Genomic DNA, 17,500 nt, shown 5'->3' with positions numbered 1-17,500 from the left:
AAGGAAAACGCCAGACATTATCTCCCAATTCAAAGTGACGGATCATCAAGTCAGAAGCAAGACAAATTGCATACAGACTTGTGCACACGCACACACCTGCACACAGATGCACTCGTTTAGAAATTTAAAAAACAAGATTAGGTGGTCGTCTTCTGTCTTTGGCCATGACATGTCTCTCTAGCATGTACACATACATTCACCGCAGATGAAAGCATACTCTACAGGTTGCAGCACAGGAAGTGGTACTGTGCACAGACGAGGTATTTGTTTCAGTTCCTGTTTGATATTGCTTTTGTATGGTCTATCAAGGCTGCACAGCAGAGTACAGCGTGGTTTCTCCTTTTGCAGTGAATTTAATTTAACAGCAACAAACAGAACACAGCGGAGCGGTAGACATGGCGCTCTGCTGCTCCCACCCCAAACATAGGAATTGTTGCAAGATGTCCATGGCAATGAATTCCCCGAACCTTGATTGTAAAGCTCGCCTTACCCCCTGCCTGGGCAGAAATATCAAAGGGCTAATTAGCGTGTGGCAGTATGTATAGCAGGTTTAACGCAGGCTCGCTGGGGTGTTCAGCACTCACAATGAGTGCATTGTGATCTGACTGAAACACATGCGTGAGCACGCAGACATGTGCGCACACCAAAAAAAAAAAAAAAACGTGTCCATGTTTCATGTGTGCAGTTATACAAGATGCATTCTGAATTGCAGAAGCAAGTGCAACAGTCGTAGTGTGTGTGATGAGTTCTTCCGACATTTTCTCCTTCCTGCTCAGAGATTATTTATGTCAGGCTGCTGTTGTCATACTGCTGCTCATTGCTGAGTTTGCGTGTACAAACTGGCATTAGCATGTGTGGTCTTTGTCCAAAAGGCTTCATCATACGCTCGGATGTCCTTTTTGTCCTTGCCACGTGTCGTGAGGCTGTACGTCGTCCATGCAGGTGCAGCATCGACATTGCATTCATATTCTGGCACGTTCAGGGCATTTATCTGTATTTTACGTAGTAATATATCTGTAAATGAGGGCGGTCGTGGTAATTTGGCGTTTCGTGGAAACGAATGCGACTGCACTGGTGCAGAGACTCACAATAAGCGACATACCAGGGCAAAGAGAGTTTACCTATAGTGACAGACAGATGACTGCACTAGTCGCTCTACACCCAGTGCCAGGTAGAGGACTAGACGAAGACGATAAGCCGAAGAACAGTAGGTAGCCAAGGTTGATTCATTTAAATTCTGTCAGTGTGTTGCGGCTTCCAAGTAAGCGAAGCAAAAACACAGCTACTGAACAGGGCAGTGCACTGACGTTGCTGAAGTTAGTGGTTTGATTCTCGCCAGGTCTCTGCATAGTAAAACAGTACGAATGCTCAGCTGAAAGGCTGATATGCACCACAAACGGAAAAGCAGTGAGATGCTGTATGTTGTTGGATGGTGGGCTGGGTAGAGAAGCATACAGGACAGGGCTGTCTCAAGAACAGCAGACTTGAAAGGGAGATGGTGGCCTGGCTTTAATCGAGCCAGAGGAAGAGGGGAATGTGCAAGCAATTAGCAGGAATCCCCTAGTACTGCTGTGTTTTTTTTTTTTCTTCTCCCCCTCCTCTTTTATGAAAATCGAGGCAGCCAATTTCTGTGTGCATGTGTGTGTTGAGTGGAACAACACCCTCAGTCACTCACTAAAAACACACGCACGGGAGAATCCCCGCTGCAGCGCCTGAGCGTAATCCGTTACCTGTGTTTGACTGTTAGAAAAGAAGCCAGGACAGGGTGTGAGGGGGAAGAATTTAAAATGAGATCCACAAATAAATGGGGAGAGAGAGAGAGCGCGGACAGAAAAGAAAGTTGTTGGGGGGTGCATGGTCCTGCACTAACCTCAGTCACGATGCCTCATTTCACACTGCTGCAGACGGGGCCGGATTCTTCTGTGAACTTGCAGTAGCCATCTTACTATCGCCATCAGTCGGCTTACTGTGCAATCCACAGACCTGATGTCAGCGCACACATCCGAAATTCACGGGGAAAACAGAACGGAAGCGCCGCAGGACTTCATTTGCACAAATATTAATTCTCAATTCGAAAATTACTCAAAATTACACTCAGGCCTGTTGCAACACCCACATATTTTTGGCATTGGTAGGATCTGTTTTGCAGTCCAAAAAAAAATCATTTCATTTAGGTTTGGTTGGTTTTGTCCTTCAATCTTTCTTTGCTTCATCTCAGCTTGAAGTCATATTCTTTGATACATTTACACAAATATACATGTGCATGTCAAATCTCATCTTGTCCGATACGCACATACATCAAGACATGGACCCTATAGATTTTCAGATGAGGAACATTGTGATTTCATAAAAATTGCAAGGACACACAGAATTCACATGGGATTGGTTAAATTAATTGTTGGGATCGCAATGTAGCAACTTCCTGAAGGGTCTGATTAGTGTGTGGAGGTGTTGGAGGACATATAAACAGCGTGCTCACACACTCACACACTCACACTCACACACACACTCGCATCAGCCCAGTCACCCAGTCCACCTGCTTGACAAACAGCTCATAGTCAAAGATGTTTTGTGACATCATCCACGTACACAGCTGTCTGCAGCACAGCCTGCAACTCTTCAGCTTATTTAAAAAAAATAATAATAATAATAAAAAAAATCATATTTTACATTTATTCTGTTCAGAGAAGAGGCTCAGCAGAAGTCCAAACAAAACATTCATGGACCGAACAATCAGTTTTGGAAATTATTGCTAGCGTTAAGCTGGCGGCTTGCAGTGTGAGTGGGTGTGGATCTAATGAGAAACAAGTAAAGACTTGTCCTGGTGGGCTGGGATGGGACTGACTGTGACCTTCTGTGGGTCTTGTGTTGATAAGTTTAAGGCTCAAGCTAAAGCATGTTTCTTCACACATCTCATCTGATATCAGGACCACATCTGGCTTGAAGCTGCACCTCACTGAAGTGGGTACAACATGGGATGAATATTGTGAATATTGTTGTCCTCCCACCTGAGTAATCATGTGCTCTATTTTTTAGTTGCTTATGACATGATTGTATCGGGGGAAAAAAAAAAAAAATTGGCTTAGATTTACTAAACTAAAACTGCAGTTCTGGTTTGTAATTTTTATTCATGGTGGAAATGCACGCAGCTTAATTCCACTACTCTGTAGAATGAAACATCCGTTTGTACGTGGCTCTTTGGCCCCGTGAGTGGAGGAATCAGTGCTCTGTCACGCGTAAATGGAAACCACTACAGCCTCGATAACTCGGCCCTCTGCATTAAACGTCTAAAAGGTGATCGATTATTGACTTAAAGTGCTTGCGTTTAACCAAAGTGGGCACTTCACAGTTAAGGATTTAAAAAAAAAAAAGAAAAAGAAAACAAACGCTGCGGCAGAAACGATGGCTGTAAATAACAAGGAAGATAAAGGCCATCGCTCAAACTGTCATTTAAAATTAAACCATTAAATCCACATTTGATCAGAATGTAGATTTCAGGGTGACCAAACACTAGAACAACCAATATTGGATTATGGCTCTTGTATTTAATCTCCTCCTGAATATTTTATTCGCGCCGCCTCTACAAAACTGTGTGTATGCACCCTAACCCTGTGTGTGCAGTAAGTGTGTAGTTTGTACTTCTGTGTGTGCAGTAAGTGTGTAGTTTGTACTTCTGTTAATACTCCTGGCCCCAACTCTGCCCGCTGAACCCTGAGCCTTTCAGAAGAAGGATACTGAACTGTAGTTATTATTCTTTTTTTAATAATTGACTAATGTTAGGTGAATAAAATAGTGAACATTATTTATTTAACAATAAGAATATCTTTGAATTCCCAGAGCTCGTGTTGACCTCTTGGGTTGTGGACATATGAAAAGTATTCACTTCTCAGTATGGTTCAGTTTTGGGGTAACTTGCACACAGTACTCTCCTCTCAACTACATGTAGGCTCCATTGTGCCTGTACTGGGTTGTGGCACTGCCCCTTGGGAAATACCATGCACACCCATACTGTAAGCTGCTATTTACAATATGTGTTTCATTAGCACGCTGACTGGGGTTCTGTAAAATTCCTTGGGAATGAAAAGAGGAGCAATGAAGGCCAAATGTGGGCCTGCTGTTTAAAATGTGTATATGAGCAATCAGTCCGACCCAGAGCAGAGCACTGGAAGGAATTCCCTCTCCGCCTGGGATCTCTCAACGACCACGGCTCCAAGGAGGACGAGTGCCAAGAGAGCCCCTGGGCATAATTAGCCAACAAAAGGGCCCAGCCTCCTTCTCGGCACCAACCTGGCCCTCGCAGATTCCCCTACAAACGCAGCGGGGTCCCCTTTTATCTTCTAGCCCTCCTCGCTCTGAGCCTCACCTCTCCTGTAAATTCCAGGGTTTGTCCCTCCTGGGGGTTCTGGCATCTGTTTTGCATGTACCTGCACTGCCCTGCCCCGCAATAGATCAGGCCACATGGGGAGACGGGTTGGCTCAGTTTCAACACACCAAGAGCCGTATATGTTGACCTAATGTAGTCTCAATGCATTTAAATACACCCCAAAACACCTTTTTTGGATTCCATCGAGGCTAAAGTGTGTACTAAGTTAGAGTAATGAGTGATTCGTACCAATAAACGTGTCCACAGCTGCCTGTCGAAGGTCCTTCCTCTTTAGTCGAATAAACACCTGCAGCCATCAAACAGCAGCAGGAATGTTGGGCGGCACACGGGGTCATTACACAAAGGTCAAACCGTCTGGGTGCCTACCTCCAAATATGCCGTATCCGTCTCGACTTATCGTGAGCTAGCAGCACGTCACTTAGTGCAACGTATCAGTTGAGCAGGTGTTTTCAGGACATGTCCTAAGAGAAACTTGTGAAACCTCTGCACGCCACACACTTTGCACCATTATTTTCCTTTCACTTCAAAATGATGTGCCACTTTGTGTTGGCCTGTCACATGAAATCCCAGTGAAATATATTTATGTAACGTGAAAAACCGTGGAAAAGTGTGGGAAAGGGGCATTAATGCTTTTTAAAGGCGCTGTATTCCTGTTTGAGTAACCTGCCTTTCAACTTAATGACAATTAATTTTCTACCATATAAGTTATTATAAGTTGTTTAAAATATTCTTCCATTCCAAGGACACCTGCAGATCTTGGTCAGTTTTAAGAGATGCATTAGCCCAACACTACAAAGATTTTAGTGTCCTCTGCAGTACGAAATTAGTAGTTGTAGGCAAAAGTCTAAATGTGTGTATTTATGTGTGTATAATCTTTAAGGTCTGCCCTCACTTCACCAGTTGATACTGTACTTGTTTTACTAAAAATATATTTGTCCTGTTTTTTGGATTGCACAACTGCAAAAACAGTTTTCTCCAATGTAGTGTCTCTGTTTTTATTGCGATCCCCATAACGTGTTTATAACGCTTTTTTGTGTGTGTCCTCCTTTATAGAATTCTCAGTTGTGTTGAAACTGAAACAAGCCTGTAAATGGTTTTGTTTGTGCCGTGCCAGGTAGAGGAGGACTGTTTTTTCTTCTTGCATTGCTTAGTTGCGATGGCACTGTGACTTGGTAACAGAGGTGGTAAATCATATTAAATGTAGGTGTGTTCATACGCCTACAGTGTTCAAACTCAGCCTTTGCCTGGAGCATCCAAATCAGTGAGACTGTCTCTGAATCTACTTTGTGTAGTGTGTGTTTTTTTTTTTTTTATTTCTTCTTAAAGACTGTGGGAAGTCGTGTCTTTTTTTCGCTCCCCCTCCTACTAAAAACACAGATCAAAAAGTGAATTCAAAGCAGGAATAATGGTCGGCTGGTGTTTAATTCATAGCCCACAGGGGTATTTGTGGTTGCAGAGACAGAAATTGTAAAGAATATCTGGGGTAAGATTTTCACCGCTGTGCTGCAACACTCTGTGTTCGCTTTGTCAGACAGCTGCTACTTGCTGTGTCACGCGTTCTCCAACTGATGCCAAAAAACCACCGTGTCTGCAAGTGCAACAAGCAGCTTCCTGCCATGTATGTAGCAGATATCATCATAATCATCATCGTATCAAACAAAGGATTCGGTTTATCAGGAAGAAATATGTTGGCGTGTGCTGACACTACATGAAGTGGTGAACGCAGCAGATGTCTTGCTTGCGGGTTTGTGACATGTAACCTCGATTAAGATAAATTTCTCCGATGTACGTCGTGGGGTAAGAGAATGTCATGCGCGCGCACACACACATACACACACACAGCAGGGCAGTGAAAGTAATGGCACATACATGTGCGATACTATTCTAATTAGTTCTCCTTTCCTGCTTACAAGTCAGCAGCTTCCTCTACCTGCAGAAAGTTATCACACAGCCTTTTTTTTTTTTTTTTTTTTTTTTTTTTTTTTTTTTGCATGAACTGTTGTTTCCTGTAAGAGCTCTTCTACCAGTGACTTAGATTTAACCGTTGTTTTGCATTTATTTCACAGTGTTCTGTATTAAATAACTGTGAATACTACTCAGGCTTTTAAAACTTGCCTAAACACACCAATCAGAAACGTGCCACAGAAATAGCGGTTAGAGTACTGATTTTATTAATTTACATTTTTTATTCTGAACTTCACTGCATGTATGGTTATTCTTTATTAGAACCTGACTTAAATGGAATATTCAAGTTTTTTGATGGAGGACAGGGTCTCTGCTACTTGCAGGGTGAAACTGGCTTCGACACAGATCTCTCGTTTTTCTCCTTTAATTCTTTACGTTTTTAAAATATTTTTTTATATCTGCCTTTTATTTTTCAAGACAGATTTGATCCCCTGGTCATGGATAAAACCAAGAGATCTTTACACATGGGTTTTTTATTATTATTATTATTATTATTATTATTATTATTATTATTATTATTATTATTATTATTATTATTATTCCAGCTGCTCTAAGCTGGAAGGGCTTTATTGCTCTTACTCTCTTAAAATACTACAACAGTGTCCACTGGATCCAAGTCAGGGGAGATACTTGGCCAGGTCATAGTTTTCAATTTTTCTTTTTCTTTTTCTTTTTTTTTTTTTTTTAACTCTCTTGTGATTTTTCTCACCCTGTCTTCTAAAAATAAACGTGAGTTAAAACGAAAAAAATAAATTAAGTGCAATAATCAGTAGCAAAAGCACGGACTCCAATTTGTCTTGAGAGTCGTGTGTGTGTGTGTGTGTGTGTGTGTGTGTGTGTGTGTGGTTAGGTTCACACAGGAAAAGCACTTAGATTAGGGTGAGGAAAAAAGATTTTAAAGCCAAAAAAGACGTATTAGAAGAATGTTAGATAATTTTTTTTTTCTATTAGTCCAGACCGCCATGTTTCTCTAACCCTAAGTGCTCAAAGTGCCTGAGGCCAACTATAAAAACATTCTATAACATTGTAATCTGACAAACTGGATGTTTTACCGCAAAATCTAATATTTTGGCAGACAGAAATACCTCAGTAACATAATTTTCAACTTGCTTTTTGCTTTACATGTCAACATATCCTCATTGTATTCGTAGGTCATGTACAGTAATCCAGTAGCAATTACATTCCTCTGAGTAACACATTTGCATTTGGAGTTTAGCTGTGTAGAAACGGGGTTGGAGTTTGTCCCTTGCAGCCTCATGTGAACAGTCCCACCTGCACCCTCTGCAGTCACTCTGGTGGACCTGAGATGTGTTTTGGTTTCAAAGAACGTGCTGCTAATATGCATCAGGCTGCTTCTTGTGTTCTGTGGCAAAGTTTTTAACGTTGCAGGTTTGGGTTATTTTGTGCGCAATGACTTTCTCTTCATGCAGCGTCCTTCACACTATCTGATCCGTCACCTAAACCCCGGTTTCCACAGGTTTGCCCTTGTGCCAAGCCAGAAGCATTTACCCGTCTGTTTCGTGATGCAAGATTGGATAGAACTAATTGTGCATGGCCTAATTTTTCAAGGATGGACACGGCACTTTCTGTTATTTAGTACCGTGGGTCTTTATATACTGCTGCAGATTTTTGTTTAGTCATCTACTTCTGTTCTTGTCTTACTTGATTAGATTACCATCAAGAGCCATGTTGCATTAGACCGAAGCCAAAATCTCGAAAGAGCTGGCATTCACAGCTTCTTTCCTAACACTGTTTGTGCAGTTTGTCATAGAAAACACCTGTTTACACACTTTTGTTGCATCGAGGTTTGTACTCCAGGGGCTATATTTTCAATGTAGTATAACGTGTTTATTTTCAATTACACATCCAATCTAATATCCTGCACTTGAACTTAAAAACAATGTTAGTACTGTCATTGTGAATAATGTAACATTTTAGTGATGATGCCCAGAGGTGTACTCTGCTGTATCCCTTCATGCACCAATGTTCTTATTGCACGTACTCGGTTATGTATTTTTTATTTTTTTTTTACTGTATTGTACTGTACATCATTGCTCAGTTACTGGAACCAAATTTTCATTTGATTGCCATTTAAATTATCTTCATCTTTAAAAGCCATGTAAAGCTTAAGTATGTAACTTCTAAAAATATTTTGTAGAGAGTTAAGGCGAACTCACAGAACAGCACTGTGCAGCAATGCGCATGTATTTGCTCGTAAGGGTTTTTGAGGAAGCCTCCCTCTTCTAACCAGGATTGCAGGATTGTTGTTTTATTGTAATTTCTGAATGGCTGAAACCTAAAGGGCTGTGCAGAGCGTGGCTGAGCATGTCAGACGGTAGAATAGCATCGCAGAGCAGGGAGAAGGAGGGACATTATTGAAATAATGGGCTTTGAGGTTAAAAGACATTACTCACGCACCTTTTTTTTTTTTTTTAACTTCAATATTTAATCTCAATCAGTAAAATTAAGTTTTTGCAGTTTAGCATCATGTTTGTCCCTTCCATCAACCACACATCGGCTAATTTGAAGTTATCAGCTCTACAAAAAGCATAGCACTGCATACACTGGCTGCAGGATCAAGGAAATCAATAAGTTTTGAATGACACACTAATGGCAGGAGCCAGGAATGAAAGCACTGACTCGGTCCTTTGCAGGTGGCCTAGTACTGTACGGTTTTAGTTTGCATTGACTTTGTCACTTTGTCTCAGTAAGTCTGCTTCTGATTTCACAACAGAGTAGCCTTCATGATTGTTAATGAACTTGTCTCTACATACTTCATGCTCTGATGGTCTTTTAAAGGTCCTTAATCAGCTGTGTCTGACAATTATCTGTGTGTGTGTGTGTGTGTGTGTGTGTCTTAGCAGGCACACACAAAATCAACTAATTTCACATTTTCTCAATTAATCCAAACTGAAGATTAAAAGTGTATTAATGTATGGTCAAGAAAAATAATTGGGGGGGTATAAAGTAAAGCTTGTTGTTTCAGAGCAGTTCAAGTGTACTTTCATTGATCTGGCAAAGTCAGTAACATGAATAACATGCATTCGCCTCAAATCCTGCTAAATCTCCTTGTGCATCTGTCAGTGCCAAACAGCTCAATATGAGCAGAGCACATGAATCTTCACGATGCTGCTCCTGGTCACAGTGCTCACAGTGAGATGCCGTTCAGCGAGGCACAGCGTCCACTGGAAGCTGGCATGATGTGCCACAGAAATAAATCAACAGTCCAACAGAAGAGTCCCTCCAGGGTATTGAATTAAAAAGATTTGTCTTTGTTCAGTGGCTTTCAAAACATTTCTGTGTGTACAATTTTTTTTTTTTAAAGGTACTTTATTGATGTTCTATAGCCAAGGCTTGATGTTGCATGATGTAATCTATTGATTTAGTATTGTTTCGACCACAAATGTATTTGTCAGGCCAGATATATGGTAATCACAACAATGTTGGCTTCATCGCTCTGTTAAAGTGATGGCTTTCTGTCAATATTGCTTAGATAAAAGGTTGTGTGGCTCATATTTAGACAGAACAGTGCCTCAGGCAGCAGTGGGGCAGGTGAGAGCAGTTGTCCACCGATCACATGGTTGCTTATCCTGTGCATATGTTAAAGTGTCCTTGGGCAGGACACTGAAAACCCTTTGTGCTTCGTGTGTGTGTTTGTTTGGTTGGGGTGGGGGATAAACAGTTTGTTGGACTATAACAGACTATGATGCAAGAACTCCTGCTTTTCCTCAGGCTGTTGTGGCGTAAGCATGACTCTCGATTTTATTTATTTTTTATTTTTTGGTTGCACATATAAAAATGTCTAAATGAAGCATAGGGAAAAAAAACATCTTTTAAGTTACCTGGGACTGCAGACAAGATCCCATATATTTGCATATTACCATATTGCTCACAGTCCACTTGTGTTACTACTGTGAGCGAGATGCTTAATGCATTAGCTGCAAGAATCCAGACTGCAATACTGCAATGTGATCAACCTGCGTGTGTTGTGCAGGAAGGTGAAGGGAAGATTTATGTTTATGCGACCGACGTCATAATCGAACTCTGCAGAAGCTCCGTCGCTTGTTTGAAGAAACATTCGTCTCAACAAAACGGCTCTGATTTGTATATTCGATTTCAATATTTGAGGAAGGGGGGCGAAATATGTCACTGGGGAATTTTATGTCACCAACTTCCTTCTGCTGATTCTTGCCATCAGTCACAAAGAACTGGAAAAGAATAAAAAAATGCTGCTTTCAGCGTTGGAATAAAAAAACAACATGCAGCATCAATTTCGCCTGGTAGCATGGATTTGTAAAAAATAGTAGCATGTAGATGAGGAATCATCGAGCATCGAATTACGAACTAACAGCTACAATTAAGAATGTACAGTGTAGAGCCCTTTCACTGAGAGGCACTGATGATGGAAAAGGTTTCCTAACCTTTAAAAAACGTTTTCAGTTTATACTCTTAAAGGTTTCTACATTGAGCAAATATGTAATTTTTAAAAACAAATCTGATTTAGCTCAATTTGAAAAGGAAGACGAGAGGTGTTTTCATACAAATAACAGTAAAATAAGTATAATATGGCAGTTCAGTGTATTCACTATCATTCTGAAAATTGATATGAAGCTTAACTCCTAATTATGGTTCAGTAGGTTCCTACAACATACACGAAAAGACCAAAAAAAATCACTGCGCTCTTTGGGATAGTTGCAGCCTAAAACGTCCGATTCTGCGGCGGGTTTTCCGAAAAACAAATTGTCATGAATGTTGCAATGTTTTGATGATTATTTAAATTGTAAGGTCGTGCACAACGCACAGGGGATTACATTTATTTTTTATGACTGCAACATTGCAAATTCCTGAGCGGACTGATTCCTGTTGCCTAGGGCTTGCTGAAGGTGAGGATGTTGGGTTCTCTATCATTTTGTAAGGTTTCTACCCTACTATTTTAAATACTGTGATCTAATGCTACTCGAATAAAACTGAATTGACAGAGTCTGGCCAGCTGTTTTCCTCCATTCCAATCGAATGTTCTAAACTAGTCTAAGCAGCTGCTGGCAGAATCCTTACACTGAAGATATGAAATTGACCTTTCATTCTAACCCTCAGCAGGAAATACAATCTGATGTTTCACATTAAACATGTTTCACTAGATGTCCAACTATTTCTTTAAAATTGAAAGGAATATTTGCATTTTGTCAAAGTCAAGACAGTACGTCTTCACCTGTGTTGATTGAAGTTAATTGTTGTGGGTATAAATGAATCCCCAGTTCTTTTAGTTTGTGTGCCCAAACCCGTTTTGTCCCATTTTAATATTGGTAAGCTAAAGTCTGTCCAGAGTTTTAGAGGACAGTTGGTATGTGGGACTTATTTCCTTGTCTGCCTTACTTTGTCTGATTCTTGGAAGTCAAGTCAGGAAACTGCTGTTGATCTTTGATTGAAGGATAAATATCTAAAAATATGGAATAATGTTAAAGCAAGAGAACCCAGAGAATTCCTCTCCCCCTTTGCTCAGCGTGTCACCACAACACCTCGAAGCTTTGGAGGCGTCTCTGCTCCAGATCTGCCTGGTCTTCCTTTGCCATCCGCATGCTGCAAACATCCAGAGCATTTGTAGTGCAGCTCTTCACCAGATTAAGTTTAATTCCAAAATGAGAGATCCACCATTTTAAAAATGCTGCAGCCTGTCATTGCGAAGTGAACACTCTCTGTAGATTATCACTCAATGTACAGTGTTAGCAAAGTCGAGACCTTTGTAGAAGTGTGTACAGCATACAGTCGTCCACAACAGTTTTTTTTTTTTTTTTAAACATCTGGTTGAATTCCAGATGCCTACATTCACTTGGGCAGAAACAGTTTGACCCTAATTAGGAAAGTTTTAACAAAGCCTGCATTAAACATTTTCAATCATCTTTCCAGTGTTGGCACCTGGGATTAGATTTCTCAGTTTCACAGATCCTAACAAATCCTCTGCCGAAGTAATCAAAAAGAGAAATGTCTGTCTTTGAGGTTGTTTGCTTTCCTGGTTCTTGGTTAGAACTCTTTTGTCAGGACGCTGCGTTGCATAAAAACAGTATTTATTCAACAGAAAATGCAACACAAAACTCTTAATCCCATATCCGTCAATACATCGGGGCACAATTCGAAGCACTTCCTGATCCGCTACACACCGCGAGGCTTCGAAGCATCGGCACAGTACCTCCCGTCAACCAATAAACCTAAAACTAAAATCAAATGTGCTGCTTTCTTTTAATTATGACAACCTGAACTTAATAGTGCAACGTCACTACAGACAGTTGGGGTGCGGCCTTCGCACCTTTTGAGCAGTGCTTTTAAAAATGTCTCCTAATGTTTGTCTGCACTGCAGCCTATATTCAGGAGATCAGTGTTTTTCACTATAAGGTTTGTCATGCAGACTCCCACAAAAGCAGAAAGCTGTAAAGCAGAACATGTCCTGTTGGCCTACACCCAAATTAAGCTCAGCTGTTGCTTCCCTCTCTGTTTCATTAAGACTAGCACTATTTATTACATGGAAATGGGGAAAAAAGAAGCAGGAGGTCACCTTAGACTCTTGTGTTCAGTATTTTCTAACACGATACCGTCTGAATAATAATCTTAGTCATTGAAAAAGATAATTTATATAGAAGTCAATAATTTAAAGTGATTAATAGTTGCAGCCATGCATTGACAAACCCTCCACTCCCTCTTGTGGGTTTCATCTGCATCACATAACTTTAGGGATGAAGCCCGTGATTGAACCACCCACTTGGTTGCCAGATCTGCCTTTATACCTGCAACTTCACGCATCTGCATCGGTCACGCGGTTTGCCACCTGCAACACCCGACCTGCTCAGTGAGGCTAAAGGTGAAGCTTTACACAAAGTATTTTCCGATCACAGGGGATTTTTCGTAATCTGGCATCACATACAGTCCTACTGAAACAGGTGGTAGAGTTAAAACTGCAGGCTGAAAAACATTTCCGCTGCATCCATGGAACGTTAATGAGGAACACAGGCTGTGAACACTGTATGTTGTTGATGCTTTCTGCACTCTAGAGCTAGAACAACAAGATTGGGGTTTTGCAAAACATAAATTATTATTAGTGAGGACATGGCTGCTATTATTCTACTTTTACTGGACACTTTAGTAGTTACAATCTGATGCAATGCAATACAGCAGCTCTGACATGAATTCTACTTTTACAACATTATTATTTCCCAGTCTTTAATTTGAAAGGTCATAGTTGTGGAGTCGCACTGGACTGCATTCCATTACGAGGTGGTTGAATATACAGGACATGAATATATATACATTGAATTTGTAAGAATCATAGACTTGTAAAAAAACAACAACTGAGCACTATAGTTTTTACCAAATGTTACTCAACGGCGAGTAAATACTGTATTTGTTGGGAACTATTTTCAGCTATGGATTAATACACACTTGGTAGACTAGTGAGTATTTCTTGTAGCGGGATGGTGTATGTGGGATTCACTCAAAATAGACTACAGTGTGTGTGTGTGTGTGTGTGTGTGTGTGTGTTCATTGTAATAAAGGAACAATGTCTCCCAATGCAACCGTGTGACTCACAGATGTGTTTTAATAATTTTGGGGAAAATGATGGAGCTCTGTGGCTCAGTGGAAAGAGCTATATCAGGCTTTGGATCTGCACACAGCAATTGTTAGCAGGGTCACTTCATTGTTGGTTTTGGACATTTCTTGGAAGTACTTTGCTTATATTTAGTGTGTCATTAGTACTCATTGTGTCTCCTAATAGCCATTAGGGGGCAGGTACTTGCATGAGAGGAGAACAAGTGAATAAAAATAATTCTGCACCTAAAGGTGCTTAAGATTTAAATGGATTGGTCTTTTGTACTTAAACAGCAGCCCTACATTACCTACAAAGGTCAGATAATGGCTCGTGTTTGTATTTATAACCTTCTCTCATACCGACAATTACTGCATAGTATCTCACTTCAAAATGAAAATTCCTCCCTGCAGAGCGAGTTGCTGTTGCCCTGATTCATCTCAGTGATTACGGTTTTCTCTCTTTTGTGCTTCCTCCTGCAGAGGTGCCTCCGTCTGGGATGTCCAAGAATGGATACTTCTTTCAAGAAATGGGTGAGTCTGAGCCTCCACAACATGCAAGTTCATTTTCAACACTTCTCACTTTCCCACTATAGAAAACGAAGCAACCAGTAATGACAAATTCATAAGTTGGCTGAAAAACGATGATCTTCGTCATGATGATGATGATGATGATGATGAAAGAGTATATAGCTGGATTTTCTTTTTGACTGACGCTAAAAATTTGCATTGTACAGTTACACCCATAGTGAAAGATGAGACTTAAAGATTAGAACTGCAGCTCGGATACAGAAAACTCTTCCAGCTCTCACACTCCACTGCATTTGGATATAAATAATGAACTTTGCTCCGGCTGTTATGATAACGGGAGTTTCATTACCTTCAAGCCAGGGAAAGGCATCCAATTAGTATGTGCAGCACAAGCAGCCAGAACAGAATATGCTTGCATAGGATCTCCCTGTCTCCCCCAGCCAATTATTCCCACGTGCTGCAAAACACAAATTCAGTCAGCAGATTCACACTGGGCCCCTGCTGCAGCTGAACATAACCGACTTTATTAGGCAACAGTTTATCGGGATAGAAATACAATTACGTTACTGTTGGCAAGTATTAACCCCCCCGTTGTCCTCTCAGACGGTCGTTCATCTAAAAATCGATGCTTCGACGTCGACGAATGGATGTGAGCAGGGCGACGTGAAAAGTTACAGTTGTTGCATGTTTTGCAGAAGTGGTTCAGTTATTCGGTCATTTAGAGTGTTTGGCAAATACCGGCTTCTCGTTATTGGATTACGACAGTTGTTCCGGCTGAAAAATGGGGAGCAAACAATAACAAATATCAGTAATGTCATCTGGTGTCTACGATGGGAAATCACACAGGGTTCTCAGTCCAGCAGGCGTTTGAAATTATGCTACTTCATATTGGATGTCACTGCATTAATTACTGCACTGCAGTTATTTGATTACTTAAGTAATTATTTACATGCTTTGGGGATATTATTCAAATTACAAAATACTGTACAAATACAGTATAAACATACAACTTAGTTGTGAAATGCACAAACTACCCAGCAGTATGCAAAGGAACTAAAAGGAAAGTGACATAGCTCATAGATCCTGACATAGCTCTTCTTGTAATCGGGTTTTGTTGTAAAATAAATCGATAAATCAATAAATGAATAGCAGCCTAATCAGTAGTTTCAGGGAATTCATAATTGAAATAGTGCCTCGGCTCTTACTTTATGCTCGTATAATTCTTTTTTTTATTAAGAGAAGTGATCTTTACTTCAGGTGAGGTGGCTATTTAGTGAATGTACTGGATATACATTCAAAGCACAGTTGTTTGTGAGCATTTTAGCAAAGACAAAATGCAACAACTTGCAGTGAACTTGAACTTTTTTAAAAGCTCTAAAATTATTTTTTAATTGTTTTTTTTTTTAAATGAATATTATTTTTTGCCTTAAAGAATATTTTAATAATTACAATCAAACCGTCTTGTGTTTCCAGCTTCATAAATGGGCGGCATTGTTGAGTTTGTGTACTCGATGTAAATGTGCTGTGTCCAAGAAGGATCCTGTTATAAACATTCATTTTCTTCATTCATTCAAGCATTTGGTCTGTAAATGTCCAAAAATACTAAAATTTCATTAAGCCCTAGTTGTGGTATCATGTAGTTGCTTAGAATGTCTGAAAAACAGATCAAAACCTGAAAACACACACACACACACACACACACAGACACACACACACACGTAATTATAACACAATAGATGCAGCCCTTTGTGAGATTAGCCTGTTCTGCACTCTGTGTTCTCTTAATCTCTCTGTGAAACCTGTGTGGTGTTGCAGGCCTTGATGACATTAAATGAGCGCAGATTCTCCAGAACAAAAGTTTAAAACCTCTTTAATGATGCAGATGTGTTCCTGTGCGGCTGCTTGTAACACGGTGGTGTTTCTGGATGTCACAGCTCCAAAACACATCTCAAAGGCTGCTGCAGAACACTGCACACCGTTTGAAGGAAACACATCAATCATTCAGGGTTTTCATATCAAACAGCCCCTCATCCCTCTGCCCTTGTTCCTTAAACATGTTGCATTGCTTGTATTTACTGGCCACGGTTACTGAGGGGGGAGCTTGGCTTCATGCGCAGCTCATCTGAATTCAGATACTGCAGGATTGATTCAATTTATTATTCCAATCACATTGTGAAAAGAATCTAGATTGTTTGTTTGTTTTTAAATGCAGCCAGACCCCAGTTCTAAACGATGAATTTCATATTTGGAGTCTAATTTCCAAATGATATACAAAATAAATCTAGCTTGATAGTAAAATAAATAAAAGATTGAATTGAATATTTTCAGCACAAAAATCAGTCATAAACGTTTAATGACTTTTTCCAATGTTGATAACAGCGCCAGCCATTCATTCCTCTCGTTTGACAGCCGCTGCTCTCTCCCAAGGTGATTTGAAAGTCAGAGCTCAGCCAGTGAGTCTGAGGCACAGAGGGATGCAGGCAGGACGGGCGACACAGCCAGGTTCAAATAACGTCAAGTGCTGAGGGATGATCCCGATGTGAGACAAACTAAATGAACTAAAATCAGGGGGGGTGTCCTCGTGGATAAGGTCAGCAGATGAGGGGCTCGAGCGTGATATGATGTTCTCGCTGTGTCACGCCGATCGCTGGCACCTGCTGTGTTAGTGGGGGAGAATGGGGAAAAGTCATACAACCAGGCTCCAGGCTGTGCTTTTTATCGTAGGAAACCCTGAGCACTGCATACAAACCTGCTGATTCCTGACAGTACCGAAAACAACCACTTACCAACAACTCACCGTCTGCAATTGTCTTTGACAGTTAATGCTGTCCTTTTTTTTTTTACAGCTATTTATTTATGAATTGCATCAATTCGTAATTCCCTTCCAGGTAAATCAATAGAATAGGTAGGTGTTCTGCTTTGAATGACTTTTCAATGTCATTTCAATGGCGTTTATACTGACAGTGCTGTAAATGAGGCAGATTATATTTAATGTACTGTACCTTGCCTGATATTAAAAAGTACCATGAAAATACTATAAAATGACAC

General features: G+C 40.5%; 1 protein-coding gene across 6 annotated transcripts in view; it reads left to right on the top strand.

Annotated features, from left to right (window-relative positions):
• slc4a11 (solute carrier family 4 member 11) overlaps positions 1-17,500 on the top strand; it is a 90,824-nt gene that overhangs the window by 21,953 nt on the left and 51,371 nt on the right. For all 6 annotated transcript variants that reach the window (XM_067479190.1, XM_067479194.1, XM_067479191.1 and 3 more), the window contains exon 2: positions 14,405-14,455. In XM_067479190.1, the coding sequence (XP_067335291.1) occupies positions 14,405-14,455 (51 nt within the window). The remainder of the gene's footprint in view (positions 1-14,404; positions 14,456-17,500) is intronic.

The sequence above is a fragment of the Channa argus genome, chromosome 16 (assembly GCF_033026475.1).
Source record: "Channa argus isolate prfri chromosome 16, Channa argus male v1.0, whole genome shotgun sequence".
NCBI classification, from domain to species: Eukaryota; Metazoa; Chordata; class Actinopteri; order Anabantiformes; family Channidae; genus Channa; species Channa argus.
Note: the sequence above shows the minus strand (reverse complement) of the source record. Positions and strands in the feature narration are given on the sequence as shown.